The sequence below is a fragment of the Cyprinodon tularosa genome, unplaced genomic scaffold (assembly GCF_016077235.1).
Source record: "Cyprinodon tularosa strain WSP-4 unplaced genomic scaffold, ASM1607723v1 ctg73, whole genome shotgun sequence".
NCBI classification, from domain to species: Eukaryota; Metazoa; Chordata; class Actinopteri; order Cyprinodontiformes; family Cyprinodontidae; genus Cyprinodon; species Cyprinodon tularosa.
In genome coordinates, this window is record NW_024039485.1 from 1,319,663 (window position 1) to 1,340,331 (window position 20,669).

Consider the following 20,669-nt stretch of genomic DNA (forward strand, 5'->3'; position numbering starts at 1 on the left):
AACTTAGGAACTCTGTTTCAGCACTTTGATTGTGGGAGGAAATATTTGTTTAGTCTTGCCTCAATTAGCAGGTGTCAGACACTAAAGTAACAGAATAACTGTTGATAAATGACAATTACTTTTCTCATTTGCATGTATATACCACAGTATCACTAAGCCTTTATTTCTGCTGCAATAAAAAGACGTCAGTTATAAGCAAAAAAAAAGGCTACAGAGAGCATACCAAACATGTTTATACCTAAACTAGAGAACTCAAATTTAAGGATCTTGTTTATTTAAAAAATGCACTCATTGTGTTCACTCAGAGGATTTTCCAAATGTATTTAGTCTCGTTAAACCAGAACCTGATCACAAAAGAAGAAGAAATGTCTTTACTATGTTCTAACAGTGAAACTAAAGTGTCCATCTGTATTTGGAGTTTAACTGTGGAATGCTTTGTATGATGAACATAAGTGGCGTACAAATGTTTATACGTTTAACAAGTTGTACAAGGACAACATTTCATATGAACAGATTAGAATTACAACTATTTGAAAACAAATTATTTTCATTTTTAAATTATGAAACAATTATTTTAATATTATAGACATGTAAAAGACATTTGGTGCATGCGTGTGGAGAGGGGGTTAGAAATTAAATATTTTTTACTATCTTTTTTATCAAGGAGTATATACTGTAAGTATGATTTATCTTCTTTTTGCTCCTGCTTTTCCTATAAAAAATCTATAAGTAAATATGTCATTTGTAAAATGAATGCATGCATGAACAAATAAACATCTATTCTATTCTCTGTCATGGCTTTTATAAAACACCAGTATGTTCCATCAAAATGTTGTGGAACTGTCCATGGTCCTTTTGACAGCACCATGGACAGTTCACATCTCAGCATCCACATTCAAAGAATAAACAAATTTGGCATCATATAAGAAAAAATAAGCTGAAACACTGTGAGAAAGAATAAAGACGAACCTCTGCAATGTGTCTGGTTTGCAACAGTAGCTTTTATTTTAATTTTTCTACAACTTCCAGTTAACAAGATGGGAGATATCAGTCTTGGACTGTACTATATTGGCTGGGAATGAGGGCACTGAAATGTGACTCCTGAAACTAAACACCAGCTTGGATCTGATGCCAGTGTCTGGTTGGAGCCGGATACATTTTCATTTCCCCTTATGTTCAGTTGAATATGTGCACCAAGCTGTGAACATGTGATACTATCAGATCCACACTTGATGACTGGAAGACGGACGTCCAGGGCAGTGATTGCCCACCACCACAAAGAAGAATTATGGTTTGAAACAATCACACAACTTGATCCCTGATTTCCAGACATTAAATTTTTTTTTCCTTTTTTTGCAGCACATTTTGCTTCTTTCCTTCAAAGTAAGATGGAGGGAGATATTTAATATTACAGAAGACACCTGTACTAACAAACTGTGTGGGTTGACAGGTTGTCAGCGATTTTTTTATCCTGTTTTTTAAATAAAATCATAATTCTGGGCAGAAGAGAAACTTAAACCCGTCACTGATCACAAGCGAAGAACAGGAAGTTGGGTTTTGTCTAACAACAATTACAATTATCTTGGAGAAGACAAGGACAAAGAAATACTTCTAGGAGGTGAGTTAACATGAGTGCATGACTCTTTTATTTTAGTTAAAAAATAGGTTTCACGACTATCTTATACACTACTATGCAACACATAAAATTTTTATTTTTTTCCTCCAAAGCTCCCAAAGTACTGTCATTCTATCCCGTCTCTTTGAGACCTTGCCTTCAGTTCGTTTTGAGTGAACCCTCCAGCTGCAACACAGAGTCAAAGTGTCTGGCTGATTTCAATGGTGATCCTGCCTGGGGCTACGGAGGAAAGATACCAGAGTAGGTTTAGGTTTGATCAACATGGAGAGAAACTAACAGAGTCAATGATAGCTGTAGCTTACTGATTTTTTGTGCTTGTTTTATCTTTGCAGCCATGTTATCACTAAACAGTGCTACACCAGCAGTGTCAGAAAGAGAAGCAAGGTTCGCCTAAACGACCAACTGTAGGTTGCCATGTGTTTATTATAGACTGATTATCACACATGTATATTTATATATATGTATATTTATATATAATGTAGTGTTCTAATATTGAGTCACACTTTTTCCAGTATACCAAAACCGACTAATATAAATTTATTGTGAGTATATTTTATGGTTATTTTATGGGCATTTTCTGGGTCTACTTTTACGCTTATTATACATTCTTTAACAGGGAGAAAATGATGAAAACTGCTACTCTGAAAGAGCACCCTTATTCCTCGCACATTTCCCGGTTTGCTGTGTTCCCGTCGTTCCTTTCCCCAGATGATCTAGAGAGGGGAGTCAGAGCTGCTTCGCAGAGTTTTATAAACCCTCTCATTCCAAACAAAGCTCCAGATGTCACTGTAGTCAGTAAAACTATAGGTGAGAATATTGTTTTTCAAAGATTCTGGTGAAGATTAAGGTTGTTTTTTATAGAGGACCAACTCTGCCATATTTAAAGATAAATACAGAAAGAAATAAATGCTTAATAAATAAATAAGCATACAATTAATTGCCACCATTGTATTTTTTGATGGCAATTAAGTGTATGCTTATTTATTTATTGAGTATTTATTTATTTATGGATTTATTTTTAAATATGGCAGAGTTAGTCCTCCATAGTTTTTTTTTTTTTTTACATAAATATATGGATAATTTAATCATGGACTTTTACGGTTTATGTTTTGGTTTTAATTGTTGTCAATTTTCTGTTGATTCCTGGATCCCTCTTTATAGTTCAAGTCTTTCAGCATTAGTTTTATTCTTTGTATGTTCACTGTTTATTTCTTATGTTTCTGCTTTCCATGGATTTTTGTTTAGACTTTCATATCAGTGTTGGGACCCAGTGTGTTTATTAGACAAGTACCTTTAACTCCTGGGCCCAGCACTCTGCGCTGCCCTGCATATCTTCGCTAAGTGTCACCTGCTTTCAGACTCCCCTCAGTCTTTTTCCTCCCTTATTTTTAATTTTTCTTTCCTGGTTTCTTCTTTTGCATCATCTGTAATTCAATTTATCCCTTGGGTGGTCTCCTGCTGTAGAATTTTTTATCGTTGAATATCAAGTTGTTTAAACTAAGTTACTTCTGTGGCCTTGTCTGTATTCCTGTCCTGCTCAAACATCAATCTAAAAAAGCAACAAAAAAACAATCTAAAAATAAAAAAATCTAAAAATATGTGCAGTCAAGGGAAATATTAGGTAATCCTGTAAAAACCTGTTTTTAGATCTAACATAAGTGGGCACTGAAACAAATGTAGACCCTCGTTTATGATTAAAAAAAAACACAAACCACAAACTTGAATCTAGCAAAACTAATTGTAAATAACATTTCTAGAAAATAAACAAATGAATGTCAGGCATTGCTTTTCAACCATGCTTAAACAAACTTTAATCTTGCAGTGTTCTTTGCAAAACAGTGGAAAAGAATAAATCACCAAATTAAGTTTTCAGTGAGAAGGCAGCAGATGTTCTTTCAATAATCAAGTCTAAAACTGAACTATTCAGGAACTAAAACAGGTGGAACTGTTAGGCCTAAACTTATCTATACCTTTCTCCAATAATGAATAAAATAGGAACTCTGAACTTGAAAGTTTATATGCTTCCATTAAGGACAGAAAAAAGTCAGCTGCCAGTAAAATAAATTGAAATTGACAAAAGTAATAAAAACTAAAATGATAAAAATGGAAATCATAAAACCAAATTGATTTTGAATATGTAGACATCATCCATCCATTTTCCATCACGTTTAGGTGTCCACTCTCGCCAGCCTATCGAAGGGCAACACAGAGACAAACAGGACAAACAACCATTCATGCACACACTCACACCTAAGGATAATTTAGAATGTAGAGAAGCCAATTAACCAAACAGTCATGTTTTTGGACTGTGGGAGGAAGCCGTAGTACCTGGAGAGAACCCATGCATAATCAGGGAGAACATGCAAACTCGATGCAGAAAGACCCCAGGCCTCCTGAACAAAAATGTTGTTGAGCAACATTTTGATTCAATCACTGCAATCAGGTGTTTTCTGTAATTTCCAGGAAATGTTCAGTAAGTTTTCTGCACCTGTTGACAGATTTGTTGGAGAGTTTGTTTTTTTAGAATTACTATTTTTTTAATAAAAAATTCGAAGTCAATATTTGTTATAGTACTTTTTCATTTACTACATTTCTAATTTTTATTACTTTTTCAGTTTTGTTATTTAACTTATTAATTGTTTGAATTTATAATTTCCTTTCATGAGAAGGTTTTTAAACTTTCAAGCAAAACCATAAATATTTTATAATATATTGTCATTGGACAATGCTAAAGTCATGACACTTTGATATGTTTAAAGGCGTTGCTTTGCAGCTTGTACAACAATGTCAGTGTTCAGACATACCCATTAATGTCTAAATTACTAGGAGCAATATGGAGCACAGCCCTACATGAAAATAACAGGATTATTTTCAGAATATAATAGACATAATATTAAATCAATGTTTTTCTTCGGTCTATTAAATATAAACTTTTTTTCAAACATCTGCTATTTTACATAATTTTGTGAAATTTAGTTTTTAAATATTTGAATGATTTTTCTTTCAAAAAGCTACCTGTTCCTCATCACTGACTGTGCCAGTTAAGTCATGTTATTGCAGTTCTATGTCTATGTCTACAGGAGGTCCATACAGGCATGAGATCTTGGAAAACCCCACTAAAACCAGGAAAGTGGCAGTTTCTTGGACAGGAGAGAATGGTTTTTTAGATGTGAGGATTTAAAACACGCCATGTTTTTTGGCTGAATTCAAATGAATAAATAAAAAATAAAACATATCTTACTCTGCATTACCCTTCACCAGCATCCCAAACCAGTAAAAGCGAAGAGACAGATTTTCTACCCAGCTCCTCCAAAGACAGTACTGCCTAATCTAAAACTTCGAGACTGGGATCTGTCATTATCAGAGCGCACAAGCAACATGCTGAGAAACCTGGAGAGGAAACTTTGGACCACCTCTTACAAGATGGACTTTACTGGTATGAAGCTACAATGATTTATACTGTATTAGAATCCTACGTAGATTAGCACAAATTTCAGGTAATGCATTTTTGCAAAGCTTTGAATAATTATGTTTTCTAAATGCTTGTTGAAGTTAATTATAGTTATTGTGCCTGTAATATATGTATTTTTCTCAGGATCAGGGCCTTCAAACCCTTTGAAGATAGATGATTTTAAGGAAAAAATTATCACCCTGACTAGGATCAATTCGCACTCTGCACCTCTGGTGAACCACATTTTACTATCTTCACCGTAATGTGTTTAATTTAAACTGATGCAATATGTGATCATTTTTCTTACAGAGAGAAAGGTCCTATCCCCTGTTTGCTCCATCTAAACCCAAAGGAGGATATGGACAAAGACAGCAAAGCAGACTGAGAGAACACCTCTATAGCCCCAGTTTCAATGAAACCCAGGTGCCAGCTGAAAATCAAAGCACTACTACATCTTATATAAACCAGCAGCCCCAAGGGCCCTTGGCTAATTATAAAGGAGCAGCAGTTATGACCCAAATGGATCACAGTCTATCAGAGTCCAAAACTGGCTTCACAAATCAACAGCACATTGATTTTTGCATGGAGATCTTACCAAAGCAGCAATCTCGAGGTAAAAGCGCTGCTGATCATGGCAGACAAGAAGATAATCGCAAAGTCCGATTTAATGAAAGCCTAATGCAGGAATGTGAATGTAAGAGCAACCAAGCTGCTGCTGTCCAGCTCTCAAACCCACAACAGCACTTCAACCTAAGCAACCAGCTGTATTCCCACAAAAAGGAGCAGGTAAAGAAAGAGAGATATTTAAGAGAGCAGCAAAATGGTAATCAACCAATCAAAAAGGAGGACTTCGAATTTAGAAATGCATCCTGCTCTGAATTACACGATCAGCTATTAACTAAAGAGGAAATTAAAACAAGGAGCAGAGAGCTGTTGAACTCTAGCCCTTACACCTCCATCCTGCCGCGGCCTCCTGTTCATTGTACAAATACTTTTGAGAGAGTGGGTCGGACAGGCAGCGATCTCAGCATTCTGGATCTCCAAAACTCATTCAGCAAGTCAGAAGCACATTGTAGATTCAACAGCTCGGTTACTCATGGTGCAGTGAACCTGAGGGACAATGTAGTCACAGGGAAAAGACACAGCTTCTATGGGATCAACTGCAACCATATTCATGGTTGAATATAAACAAAGAAGGCTAACAATTAATGATGGTTAATAGTATGCAAACCCTGTTATTATAAATATTTACAATGGTTATTCTGAATATATATAATTACAGACAGAATTTTGTTTCAGTATCTGGAATTCAAAGGTGAACTCAATATTGTTTATCTTCTAAAAATTACGACATAGCTTGAACATTTCAATGCTAAAGTCAATTGTCTTTTAAATTAGGTTTAGATTTTAAATGGGTATTTCTAACACATAGAAATTCTATGTTCCAAGTTTTTCCCTATCGCTCCAACTACAGAAATATATACTTACACGCCTCATTGGGCCCAGGTTCGCATGTCAATATCACCAACATGTACGTGTTTGTGGCAGAAAGTAGTTAACATCTGTTGTTGTAAACGTCAGTTGGCTGTGCAAGACCATCTTTTTCAAGCTTTATAGCTTGCATACAGTACATACTGTTGTTTTTTTTTATATAGATGTGCATATATAGATTAAGAAGTATTATAAATAAATAGGTGTGTGATTAAATATAACTATATGTCAAGATTATTAGGCAAGTCGTATTTTTGAGGATTATTCTTATTATTGGGCCACAATTGTGTTCTCAATCAACCCAAACGCCTTCTTAATATCAAAGTTTCATATTTTTGGAAGTTGATATGTTTGTTTGTTTTTTTTAGATTAGGCCACTTTATGAGGGTGTCTGTGTTTGTAGGTAAATATTACTGTGCAGAATTATTAGGCAACTTAATTTAAAACAAATTTATACCCATCTCACTTGTTTATTTTCACCAATGTCACAACTCAAAATTCAGAAATAAACATTTGCGACATTCAAAAACAAACAAACAAAAAACATATCAGAGACCAATATAGCCACCTTTCTTCACCATGATGCACAAAAGCCTTCTATCCATAGGTTCTTTCAGTGTCTTGATCTGTTTGCGATCCACATTGCCTGCAGCAGCCACCACAGCCTCCCAGACACTGTTCAGAGAGGTGGACTGTTTTCTCTCCCTGTAGATCTCACATTTCTTGAAGGACCACAGGTTCTCGATGGGGTTCAGATCAGGTGAACAAGGGGGCCATGTCATTATTTTTTTCTCCTTTTACACTTTTTCTGGCCAGCCACGTATTTTGATGCGTGTGACGGAGCATTGTCCTGCATGAATATCATGCTTTTTCTTGAATGATGGCGACTTCTTCTGGTGCCACTGTTTGAAGAAGGTGTCTTCCAGAAACTGGCAGTAGGTCTGGGAGTTGAGCTTGACTCCATCATCAACCCGAAAAGGTCCCACAAGCTCATCTGTGATGATACCAGTCCATACCAGTACCCAACCTCCACCTTGCTGGCGTCTGAGTCGATAAGGAACTTGCTGCCCTTTACTGATCCAGCCTGGTGCCCATCCATCTGGCCCACCCAGACTCACTCTCGTTTCATCAGACCAAAACACCTTGGAGCAAACATTCTTCAGGTATTTCTTGGCCCATTCTTGACGTTTTGTCTTGTGTGTCTTGTTCTAAGGTGGCCTTTTTTCGGCTTTCCTTACCTTGGCCAGGGCCCTGAGTATTGAGCATCTTCTGCTTCTCGGCACTCCAGACATGTTGCAGCTCTGAAATATGGCACACCTGGAGGCTAATGGCTTCCTGGCAGCTTCACCCTTGATCCTTCAGAATTCATGGGGAGTTATTTTGCGTCTTCTTTTTTCAACACGCTTCTTGCGCCCCTGTTGGCTATTTGCCATGAACCGCTTGATTGTGCAATGCTCCTTCTTCAAAAGCTTGTCAATTTCCAAACTGCTGCACCCCTCTGAAAGACATCTGACAATATTTGACTTTTCAGAGTCTGTCAAATCTCTTTTCTGACCCATTTTGCCAGAGGAAAGGAAGTTGCCTAATAATTAAGCACACCTTATATAGGGTGTTGATGTCATTAGGCCACACCCCTTTTCATTACAGAGACGCACACCACCTGATTTACATAATTGGTAGTTGGCTTTCAAGCCTATAGAACTTGGAGTGGGACAACATGTATGAAAAGGATGATGTGGTCGAAATACTCATAGATGTATACATCTTATCTTGTTTTGGAAATATTGCTACTGCTATTGCTGTTTTTTGTTTTTTTAATAATACATCTTGGAGCCCTTTACAAAATAACTGTAATCAGGGTCGGATTACATGACACGTTAAATGAGACATAACTGGACCATATTTCCTAAAATAGAAGAAAAAACATGTTTTATTATCCTTGCATTTGAGAAAAATACACTACCTTGTCCTCATTTGTAAGATAAAATAGAAACCAAATAGTTTTAGATTTGAGGGCGTAAAAACCTAAGTGTGCAAAAGCTTTGTGCATAACTTAAAAGGCCTGACAGAAAAATGCACTTTATTTTTTTGGGAATCCTTACAAAATGTTTTGCCTTTGTGACAAAGAATGTAAAAGCCTCTGGATCCATTAAATGAGATTTCTTCTTGTGGTTTAAGCACATAGTTGTTATAATTTATTTTTAACATGGGTGAAAAGAAATAAATGAACAAGGCCCTTTTTTCATACAAAATGAAACCAAGCAAATCTCAGAAAGCTGTGCTGTATGCCGTTGTTATGGAATCCAGCTCTTTTGTTCCACATATCACTGGTGCTGTAGCAACCTTCAAACTTGCTGTAATAAAAGTGTGAGAGTGAAAAAAAAATGCTCTTTTGCACTTAATCTGTTGCAGCCAAACAGACTTACGTAAAAGGTATCTTTTTTCTATAGCAGTTAGTCCTTGAGAATCAAAGCCAGCTGCCAGGAAAGAAAAAAATCTCTCTTTACTCCCATCAAGACTTCAAAAAATATCAGGCTTCACAGAAAATTGGACATAGCCTGTTTTTGACTGCAGACAAGTGCTGGAAATGGGGTCTCCAAAGAGGAGAGATACCTAAATTGTTTTGATTTGCCTGTTTTAGCACATGAAAAAATAGAATAATTTTGTATGTATTTTTTTCCCCATTGTATGTTTTATATTTTCGTTTTTTATTTAGAAAAGAAGTGATTGTATGATTTTTTTTTTTTTTTTTTTGGGGGGGGGGGGGGGGGGGGGGGTATCTAGATATCTTGCCACAGGAAATCATTCGTGTCTTTGGTCACCAATCACTTACAACGCGTCCCTGAAGTGATTCAGACATCCCCCGCCCATCTGTAATTGACATTTATTCATTCCTGCACTGTTTTTGCACAGCGTCACATGTAACTATTACGTTAGTGGATTTATAGTTATGCATATGCATATATATACATGTATAGATATATATATACAGTTATATACATTATGGGCCGGATCTATCAAAGGTTTGCGTGTATAAAAACGTGAGCTATTTCACTGCGCACGCTAAAAAATGTACAAACTGATCTATCAACAGCGTGCTAAAAGGATTTGGTCTTTAAAACGTGCTAAATAGCGCCTCTTATCCATTTAGTACTTTTTCTGCAATGAATATGCAATATGGGACGTTTACACGCAAAAGTGCGTCTTGTGGGAGGAGAACATGTAAATATATTAATTTAGCGCTCGCAAAGTGATTTATTAAACCTGAAAGCAATTTTGCTAACGGTATCTGACTCTATATTTAACACGTTTCAAAAGAAGGTGCAAATGGTCTGTATGCGTAATTGCGCACACATGGCAGCGGTTATTGTCGCAAGAAGGAGACATGGAAATGAAGCAAGGAGACGCAGAGAACGCATTTTTTCACTCCGTGTAAATATTTTCGCAATGAAGGAGGAAACGATCATCAAAACATATCGTTTATCCAGCATTGCCATTCTGGAGCTGTTGGGGGAACTCCGAATGGATTTGGAGCCAGCCACAAGGAGGACCCACGCAATACCAGATATCACAAAACTCCTTGCAACATTGCACTTTTATTACATCTGGGTCATTCCAGGGTACGGTTGCAGCGAGAGCTGGGATCTCCCAATGTCGTTTTTTCAGAAGAGCTGTCCGAAGTGCTGTCCGACGGGGTCGGGGTTCTCCCCCTGCGCCTGTGGAGCAACGTGCCAAATGCTGCAGGGATGCGTGCGCGCAGTAATCTCATCCGCAGTCACTTCTCGTGAGCCATTTGGTATGTGCATTTTTCTACAGGCCAATACAAAACACCTGTTTTTTTTTTTTTTTTTTTTTTCCTGCAGTGAAGTAGAAATTCAGCCACATACCACCTTAGGGAATAAAGGTTGGCAAAGTTTTTTTCTTTATATATATAATATAATATATATATATATATATATATATATATATATATATATATATATATATATATATATATATATATATATATATATATATATATATATATATATATATATATATTTTTTTTTTTTTTTTTTTTTTTTTTTTTTTTTTTTTTTGTTGGGTGTCACTGTAAGATTACAATTTCTTAATGCACTACTTTGTACAAACTACAAACTACTTTGCCGCAAACCACAAAACGCGCAAAACCATCATTTAAATAGGGCGTCTCCAACAGTTTTGCACCTGCCACCAGTTACTCAATCACTCTTGTTAAATCACCCGCAAACCATGGTTCAGCCCCTCGCGCAAAATTCCAGTTTGCGAGCGCAAGTTACTGCACGCAAAATTGGATCTTGATAAATCCGGCCCTATGTATATATTCGTATTTATATTATTTTGTGTGGTTTATATGTTTGTATATCTGGAGCGTGTAAAAAAAGTAATTTCCCTCCAGGATTTTTAAAGTATATCTGATTCTGATTCTGATAAATTGAAAGCATTTCTGAAACATTGTAAATCGTATATCAGTTCAGCAGGTGGCAGCACAACATAATCTTTAATTCCACCTTGCAATTTTGACATCGTCACAATCACAAATTCAGTTTATGATATTGTTTTTAATAAGGTCAAATGATTACAATTACCTTATAGTTATTGAAGTGTAATATCAAAGGTTTAATATGTTTAATATTCTCCCTCTTAAATAATTGGCAACTGAAATTGTTCTGTTTTGTTGTTTGCCCTCTGCTGTTTGATCTGTTTTTTTTTTTTTTTTTTTTTTTTGGGGTGGGGATGGGGGGTCATTTTGTGGATGTCATGGAAAAGATGCTGTCCGAGATGCAAGCCCCGCCCCCTTTGAATGTACTTGATTTAATAGGAGCTGGTCTCCCTTCGTCACGCTGCAGCTGCTTCCTGCCCGCAGCGCTGGAGACTTTGATGCGTTCAGAGTGAAGGAGCGCTGCTTGTGAGCGCATGTTACACCAGAAGGCTGTTTTGTTCAGACTGTAATTTTCGCCTGGTAATTTATTTGATGGCTTCAATTTGATGTACCCCATCGGACCCAATGTTTCCATTTGGACTTTCAAAGTAAGTGAGGTCACTATTTTTACTTTTTTTTTTTTTAAATCTCCCTCTTTTATAAATATTTTCTGTATATAGATAAAGTACAGTTTTCATGGCATCTGTAAAATCCACAAGTTCTAACAGTAAAGCTTGGAAGTCAAACAAAGTCATAATTAAAGGTTTGAGGTAAGCAAAATTATAGCAAATCTTCATGGAAACTGTTTCCCAAGCTTCAGATATTTTGTCATCCGAATAAAATGAAGACATGAAGTGTGGGATGACAGAGGACAGTCTGTTGTTTCCAATATAAACCCTAAAACAGTTCAAAAGAGATTATCAATGTAAACTCACATGGCAAAAATAGAGAACCTGTCTCAGTGTGAGCTTATTTCATGCTGAGGATGTAGGTGTGTGTGATGGTGAATGTACAGAGATCTTATCATGGTTCAGCATCTCATCTTTGTTGCATATTGTTCAATGATAAAAGTAGGATTTACCTTAAGAATTGTGTTACAGCTCACAGTAAGTTTAGGGAGGAATTTAGTAATGCTCTGACAACACTCACTGTTTTTGTGTAAATGAACAATGATGACATATAGTTTGGTTGCAAAGTTGGGGTAGGCTCATCATGAATGGGAGTGAAATTTATATTCACGGATTTAAATCATGTATTTTGAACCATTTGTCTATTATTTTGTTTGAGCTGTTTTATAGCTAAATGACAGAATCACAACAAGCTTGCTTTTACCCGATAAAATATGCCTTAGCAAAGTGCACTTCAGTCTTACCTGAACTTGTATGGACTCGGCTTTTAAGCATAACCCTTACATTTCTAACTAGATTTAACTACCTGTAAATCTGATTATGTTATCCACTGTGTTCAAAGTACCAGTGACAGCACAACAAACCCACAGCACTATGGTGCCACCACCATGCTCAAGATCTTGCAGCTTTTCTTCTTAGTTCAAAAGCCTTATGTTGTTCCTACCAAACATTCTTCACTTCGTCATAACAAGGTAGCTCAGTCCATGAGGTTTCTCCAGATGACACTTAGCTCATCCACAAGGATGCCTGCAAATCATATTTGAAGGTCTTATGGTGTTCTAGATTGGCCCAGTTCATCACAGTGCAGTCATCTGTGAGTGACAGCTGTGTCAGATGTCTAAAACCTGATCATAATTGAAATTCCAGACAATGAAATAATACTGAATTGTTGTTAAAACTGATTTTAAGATGGCTATAACAGCCCAACATTAAACATCTGGCATAGCCCTATACCTCAAGCATGTTGGAAAATCTATGGCTCATGATTATGATCTAAAGCCTGATTATATAAACCGTACCAAATCAGAGAAGAGCAGAACTGGTATATTTAAACAGAATCTTTCAATATAAAAAGGTTCAAATCATTCATAAGCCATTAAAAAAATCCTCCCTATTACAAACCAAAAAACACCAAACACCAAAAAATTTAATTAATCTTCAATTAAAGGAATATATGCCAAGTGTCATTCCTGATAGTATTTACTTAGTCATTTTTGATTCTGAAATACTTTTTTGCAACAGGGAGAAACATTGTTGTGCATCATCTGCTGTCAGTACTTACACCTCCATCAACCTGTCAGGGAAATCTAAAGGCTTCTGCAGCTTTAGCTCAACTTAAGTGAACAGAAATGTTCATTTTACACAATGAACACTACTCAAGTCTTGTATTTCTTGGCATCAGACATTTCTTTGCACGTTTTCACACTTGGTCTTGGACGTTTTCTCTTTCTTTTCATACCTCTGCTGGGATTTGCTGACTTGCTTCACTATTACTTCCCTGTTCATTCATTGCATGTAAGCTCAATATTGTACCCCCCGTCTCGTGGTTCGACTATACAATGAAATTAGTTTACAAAACAATCAAGCATAAAGAAAGTGTAAAATATATAAGGTTAGTGTAATAAGCCAACAGGGCACATTAATCTAATTGGAAATCTGGTTAGTATAGCAAATGCAGTATGCTGCTAGTGTAAAAAAAAAAATTAAAGCCATAGTACATGACTAGAGCACTATAAATCTGAGACTGTGAAAAATGTGACTAATCTGTATACGGAGGTGTTTGTGGTGCTGTTACTAAGTTATTAATTGTGTAGAATCCCCACCGCAGTCTTGGGCTTTGTGTCAACAGGGGGGGCTTACCAGGTGTTGTTTCTGTTCAGACATGTTGTGGACTTCAGGACATGTTTTTTGTTATTCAGAGGAAAAGTGTGCCTCAGGAGAAGGGTATTTATCTATATATATATATATTAGCTTTTTCCCTATTACACGTTTCAACAAAAACTGATGTAATCTATAGAAAGGTTGTAATAGGTCGACACATGCACAATGGTGCATAACTGATGATTTTAAAAGGTTTAAAGAAATATTGTGAATATTTTTTTTAGACAGGATGTAAAATAGTGTTTACGGTGAAAAACCAACACTGATCATCAACATATGATCTCCATAGTAGAATATGTTAGAGGAAGAATCGTACTTTGGGGTTTCTGTCCTTTCTCTAGCAGACACAAGGAACCCTAACCACAAAGCTGGGGCTACAATGTCATGGTTTAGAAGCAGCTATAGCCACCCCAAAAATGGTGGAAAATCTGCCATTAACTGTCAAACAGGCTTCTTTCCTTTCTGAGTTTAAAAATCTCCCCTCAAATATATGTACTAAAGCCTTTGGTCCATCTCGATAGGTTTACTCTTTATTTATCCAGTGCTTCATTTAACCTATAAGATCCAAATATTTTTATAACGCGACAAATTGTGATAAAGCTCATGTTGTATGACACATTTTTAGATCCCCCACCTGCTCTCATCCCAGAGGTTTTTCTCTCCTTATCCCAGCATCAAGTTGAACAGACAACTTGAGGGTTTTGCAGAAAATGAATCAACAGAATCTGAAGAATGCTGTAAAAGAGAAATTCAGTCGAATTTCATTCAAACATACTTTATTAATCCCAAATGGAAATTAAATGTTGCAGTAACTCACAGGGTTTTTGTTTTTTTTTCATCGGGTTGTCGTAGGTGTTGATAGCTGTAGTCAGGGAAGGATCTGCTGTATCGTCTGTCGTACACCAGATTTGGAGAAGCCTCTGACTTAAGATACTTTGTTGTATAAAAGTCTTCTGAAGAGGATGCTCACTGTTGTCCATGATCTTCTTCTTCATTAAGAATTATTCTGGGTCAAACTAACGGTGAAGAGGTGCTATAGAATCCCATTGAGCTTCTCTGCACATGCCTTCAGGACTCTGGGGCTGACACCATAAGGACCTGATGGTTATTACGATTGTGATTCAGTCTCTCCAGTTGCATCTACATTTGACTTCTAGGGACAGAAAGGTGAAAAGTGGAGGGAGCAGAGTCATCATCTGATTTGGATGAAAACAAACTCATAGAAACAGGAGAGTCAATGGCAAAGGAAGGCAGGATGTTCATGTGACTGCGGGCAGGAGAGAAAAATGCTGAGCTTGTTCCTGAATTGAACCTGTTGAAGAATTTAATCAGTTCATTTGCTCTCTCCAGACTTCCATCTGTCTGATCATCCATCTGCTTTAAGCCTGTGATGTTCTTTATTCCTGAATCCTGATATTTTTTGTGTGGACTTAACTTCTCCAACCTGTAGCCACCTTAAGCAGTGTAATTCTGGAATGAGATTTCGAGTAGTTATATTTCTACATCAGAACATGACATATCAATAGTCTGACTTCACTGTTACTTTATATGTGCCTTCACTGTTTATTTTTAGTCTCAGTCTAGGAGGACTTTCTGTAGCTTTGTGGGTCACCTGCTGTGTGTTGTTCTCACCCTGTGAATTCTTGGTGCTACAGATTGCACTCTCTTTTTTTAAGCTAGATATTTATTAACAGAACAGAGATAAAAGAGGATGTAGAAACAAGCTGCAAAGGACAAATGCTTTTAGCTATTCAGGCACACCATTTTGAATTATACAGAGGTATGCACTGCTATGCTCCACAGTCCTTTGAATATCTGCCAAGTAAAAGGTGAATAATGCAGAAAGAGGATTAAAAAAACAACTTAACAGCTGAACTTAGCATGTGGTAGGTGTTAGTTCTCTCCTTGCATGGGCAGAAGGACTACGTAAAGTAGCAAATTGGTTGCATTTTGAAATATATTCATGTGATTTGAAATATGCACTAAAGGAACTACATTATTTGATCTATTATTAATCATGCGCTATTCAAAGCCAGGTTTGCAAGTATATTTTTTGTTCTTTGGGCTATTTGTACAGAGAATAATATCAGTTTAATAATAAATACATTGAATGAAGTGAAGTCACATGACAGGCAATTTGTCTCTTCAGCCTTCTCTTGGCTTTGGAGAGGCTGAAGGGTGCTTTGGGGTGAAAAATATGCATTTTTTAGCTGTCTATTTTTTATTGACTTATTATTTGTTAATTGGAAAATAGCATCATAAATGTTAAAGGACACAAAGCCAAAAATCCAAAAAATAATAACTCAAGGGACGTGCATTCAAAATATCAACTTCAAATGCTTTATGTAATATTCAAATACAGTATAGCTGGTTGGTTAGTGGTGTCAGAGAATGTCAAAGTAAAAAAAAAAAATTGTATGATTTAAAACATGCAAATTTTCTAAGATACCAGAAAAAATTTTGTCAGGTTCAAAACTCATCAGATGAGCTATTCCACCAAAAGAAACCCTTGCAATGCTCTGAGCATTGCAGCATTTTGAGGTGAATGTTGATGCTACTTTAAATTCAGTAGCAATATATACTGATCATAATCATGTTGTCTATTCCCATAACCAGCAAGTGAGGTGTTGCTCACTGTTTTGGGTTTTTGGGTTTTTAGTGATTGTAAGCGATTTAATCCTTGTGACTATGAGTTTTCTGTTTTATTTCTGAGCTGTCCGGCTCAAGTCAAAGAGGGAGCTTAAGTTTTCTTTTGAAAAAAAAAATCCCTTTAAGCTCTAAAAGGCCAGTTAATTTAAGTTAAATTGTGACTTTCTAACTCTGAATGTCTTTTTTCATAACTAAACTTAATTTTTGCCTTGATTGGACTAAGTATTTATCACCAAATATCTTAAATATAATAAAAAAAATAACCACTTTCTCTTGCGTCAGTATGAACCATGGCAATACAGGCCTTTGCCACATAAGTGTGGCTTTAAATAACGGAAATGTAGTAGAATGGTAAAAAAAAAAAAAAAATGGTTTGGTACTTAAAATTTAGTGGTAAGGTAAGTCACCCTTCCTGCAAACAGGAGGCCTGGGTTTGTATCCAAGATGGTGGGAATGAGCTGCCAGTGTGGGTCCTTAGGCAAGACCCTTCACTCTACTGCCTGCTTTGGGGAGTGGAGGCCTATGGGTTGGGGCTTTGGACTTGGAATCTTGAGGTTCTGATTTTGAGCCCCACTGCCACGAACTGCCACTCTGGGTCCCTGAGCAAAAACTCTTAACCCCACACTGCTTCCCTGGCGCCGCACAATGGCAGTCCACTGCTCCCCAAGGGGATGGGTTAAATTCAGAGAGAGAATTTTGTTACGCTGTGCTTGTGACAGTGTAATGACAATAGAAACGCTGGGGAAAAAATTATCCTTTGGGTGCTCTGTTGCTCAGGTCAAAAGTATTAAAGTGAACAGTTTGCCACAGATTGAACTTAAAACTATACTTCCAGAGGCTGTAATCTTTGAAAGGCTATAGTTTACAACACCCATGTGGCATTCACTAAAAAAAGCTGTTTAGATATACAGACATAGAAAGATATAGATAGATTAGATATAGAAATACCAGTGATAAAGCTTTTGCACTTTTCCAGTTCATACTGTTCCTAAACTATTTAAAAAGTACTCATTGAAGTCTTGCAATAAAAATATAAGCTATCAGATAAGACACTTAATCTTCATTCTTTCATAATGCATGTCAGTGAAAGACTCTGCCATTATCCAAATCCACTCCAAGGGCATCAAGATGGCTTGTCGCAGTGCAGATGCTGTATCCTGTTTGTGTGTCTTTCTGCCTTTTTGGTCTTGTGCATTCTAACAAAAAAGTATCATCAAGTTCATTTCTAAAAGAGATCAGAATTAAAGCTAAGATGGTGCTGCTTTATTGTTTCAGACCTGCAATGTTTAACTTGTAGAGTTGCAGGTAGCTCACCATGTTTCTAGATTAAGTGCATTTTTCAACGTCTCATTCCGCTCCTTGTCCCCTGTCCGCTCTTAGGTGAGTGTTTGCTGAGCTGAGCTGCAGCTCCCCTGTATCCTGATGAGCTACTGTTGAGTTATGAGGCTGTCATGCTTCCCCCTCACTGTTTGTGTAACAAAGAAGAGGACCTCTGCCACCAGGAAGACCCAGAGAGAGAGAGAGAGAGAGAGAGAGAGAGAGAGAGGAAGAACAGAGGCTAGAGGGGAGGCTGCATGACAAGGATGTGGTTGTTTAACAGGATGCAGTGTGGTGTTCGTCACTGTGTGATACATCTCCCATTTGTCTTACAGTTTTAGACATGAATGAAGACATCATCAACTGCAAGTTAACATTGATCCTTTGTATTTTTCTCTCTTGGATCACTGTGATCAGACCCCGCTATGCACTATTTGAGGCCACATTATCACTCTTTAAACTTTTTACCATTTTGTAAACCTCAGGGTGTTTAATTAGATGTTTATTTCGTTGTTGAGCACTAATTGTTGCATTACTGGCTTAAGGGATAAATTACATAGAGTTCAATGTTTTCCAGACTAAGAATCTTAAAATTGGGATGGAAGTTTGTATTCAGTCCAGCACAGGAACAGATGTGAGCCTTCTGTGTATGTCTTTAAGAAAAACCGCGGGGACTGTGGGCTGGTGAGAATAACCCTGTCTGGTGAAGAGATGTTCTGCTGAATAATGGATCTCATGTTGGAACTAAGCCAGTTCTTTGTTTGATTCAGCCTCCTGATTTAATATGTTCTAGCTCTTTTGACCTTTGCCACTAGCTGAAGAAAGCAAAGTAATTTTAGAGAGAAATGTGTTGACAATTTTCTGCCACTGATATCTTCAGTTTTCTGGGAAGAAGATAGACATTTTTGTTGCAATCCAAATACTTTAAGAGGGAAAAAAATATTTTCTTCTATAGTACATGCTAGACAGATGGTTGTAACTAACAACAGAAACTTAAGTGGGAATCAGACAAGAGTTGTTACTCATCCTTCTCAACCAATTGCGCCCCTTGAAGGAAAGTCCAATCATATATTGGAGTAGCAGCTTGAGCAATATTGCATCTGAATATGTCTGTCCCCTGCTCTCATGCTGCTCCTAATCACTGCTCATTACTGGTGATGGTTTCATCTGTTTATGATATTTTCATAATCAAAGCATAACATTTAAAATGTGGAAGCTGCCTTAGAATCAAAAAGTCACTCTTTTTGTTTTTTATTCCAGTTTTGTAACTAAAATTTAACTAAAATGTAACAAAAATTTTATCTTTATTCTGTTATTAACTGATTCGATGGGGCTATGCTTTGGGCTGGTCAAATAAAGCTAGCAGAATGCCATACAGACTAGACTTGCCTCATGTTGAAGTCTATGTCAGTCATACAGCATGTATACAGCATACATCATATATACACTGACACATAGTGTTTCAGTATTACTACAGCACTTAAAATTTTATTTATTTTCAATAGATCTTCTATTCCATTATGACCAGGAAATGTATGATTGAAACTACTGAAATGCTTTAATTGAAGATATGTCAGCCTTCCATCGAGGATCTCCCTCATCCATATTGCCATCGTAACAGATAAAGATGATAGATTTATCAATAGAAATTAGTAAAGCACCAAAGCCTTCCACAAATCAGGGAAGTCAGAAATTAAAAAAAAAACTAACGAGATAGAGTTATTTTGAATAATTTAAGCATAATTTCCTTTTTTGAAAATCATAAAGACTGACTGAATGAAAAAGTTATAAAGTGACTTTTACTCCTTTTGAATCAACCTTAGTATTTATAAATTTTTTGTCTTCAGATCTTATGCTTTTCTTTTTCAGTTTTTAAGAGTTAATGTTCGTCCAGGTGGACTTTCTCTTCAGTTTGTTTGTCAAAATGTGAAAAGAATATGTGAAGAGAAAATGATTTGGACTGCAGCCAGGCCAACCAAGCTAACAATTTACAGTCTTTATTAATAAAGCCATGATGCTGTAATTAGGATTGGTAAGATTTATGTTAGATGTGACTTTGATATCATGCCTTAAGGAGCCATTATGCTTAAAGCCTTGTCAGAGTTGTTTTTTCTTTGGAAACCTTTTTCACTGTTTTTTGTTTTTAAATAATCATGTTTAGTAAGTTTAAAGTAAAACAGTTAAGGACATTGTGTCATGATGGGTTTTCTCTAAGTCAAGCCCAAGATGCAGAACACACACGGGAGAACTGGGTAAAAGTCCAAAAGAGTTTATTTAGAACACAAGCACATGAATACTGGAACTGATTCAGGCAGGGGGGCTGGTTCACTGGGGTCTGAGCTGGAAAAGGGAGATGGTAGGTAACAGAGTTCATGTGAGGCTAAGCATAGCTAGCTTAGGGTTAGAATGGCAGTCCTGGGTTGGAGCTTCCAGCTCACTGCAGGGGAAAACACGGAGAGTCTTTCAGGCTGAGCTCCCAGCTCACCGTAGGGAACAACAGGGGAAATCCACGTAGGAATCCTTGGGTTGACTCACCAGGGCAGATTAGCAGGTTCACTTTCCTAGAGCGTCAGGCGTGGGACTGGCTTCCTATGATGCAACTCTCCCAGAGCTGCAGGCCAGAGACAGGTTGCCAGAGAGACAGTTCTTCAGAGCTTCACAGGGAAACAGGAGGTTAAGCTCATCCTGAGCTTTCACAAGGAGACGGGTGGTTAAGCTCATCCAGAGCCTTCACGAAGAGACAGGATTCCTGTGAGGCAGAGACAAGGAAGAATTAGATTCTGATCTCACACTAGAGATAACAAAGAATCTTCTGTGACAGAGGCTCAGGAAGCTAACCAACTAAGATCAACACTGCGGCGTAGAATCCAGGTCTGAAGGTAGCTTAAATACTGT

At 37.0% G+C, this 20,669-nt stretch overlaps 2 protein-coding genes across 3 annotated transcripts in view; both read left to right on the plus strand.

Annotated features, from left to right (window-relative positions):
• The first annotated feature begins 1,212 nt into the window (after positions 1-1,212).
• LOC119772892 (uncharacterized protein C7orf31 homolog) lies at positions 1,213-6,671 on the plus strand. The gene is made up of 8 exons (XM_038269583.1): positions 1,213-1,618; positions 1,729-1,876; positions 1,969-2,020; positions 2,253-2,443; positions 4,717-4,805; positions 4,898-5,072; positions 5,232-5,320; positions 5,397-6,671. The coding sequence occupies exons 2-8, from the start codon at positions 1,837-1,839 to the stop codon at positions 6,267-6,269; spliced, it is 1,509 nt and encodes a 502-aa protein (XP_038125511.1). The 5' UTR covers positions 1,213-1,618; positions 1,729-1,836; the 3' UTR covers positions 6,270-6,671.
• A 4,776-nt stretch (positions 6,672-11,447) lies between these two features.
• osbpl3b (oxysterol binding protein-like 3b) overlaps positions 11,448-20,669 on the plus strand; it is a 61,409-nt gene continuing 52,187 nt past the window's right edge. Inside the window, exon 1 of one of the 2 annotated variants that reach the window (XM_038269420.1) lies at positions 11,448-11,627. The gene's annotated coding sequence lies outside the window, so the exon portion shown is untranslated. The remainder of the gene's footprint in view (positions 11,628-20,669) is intronic. The other variant, XM_038269421.1, reaches the window with a different exon arrangement.

Excerpts from the sequence above, each read along its gene's own strand:
- LOC119772892 (XM_038269583.1), top strand. The coding sequence starts at position 1,837 with ATGGTGATCCTGCCTGGGGCTACGGAGGAAAGATACCAGA. Across the intron at positions 2,444-4,716 it reads TGTAGTCAGTAAAACTATAG|GAGGTCCATACAGGCATGAG; the intron begins GTGAGAATATTG and ends CTATGTCTACAG. Across the intron at positions 4,806-4,897 it reads GAGAGAATGGTTTTTTAGAT|CATCCCAAACCAGTAAAAGC; the intron begins GTGAGGATTTAA and ends ACCCTTCACCAG.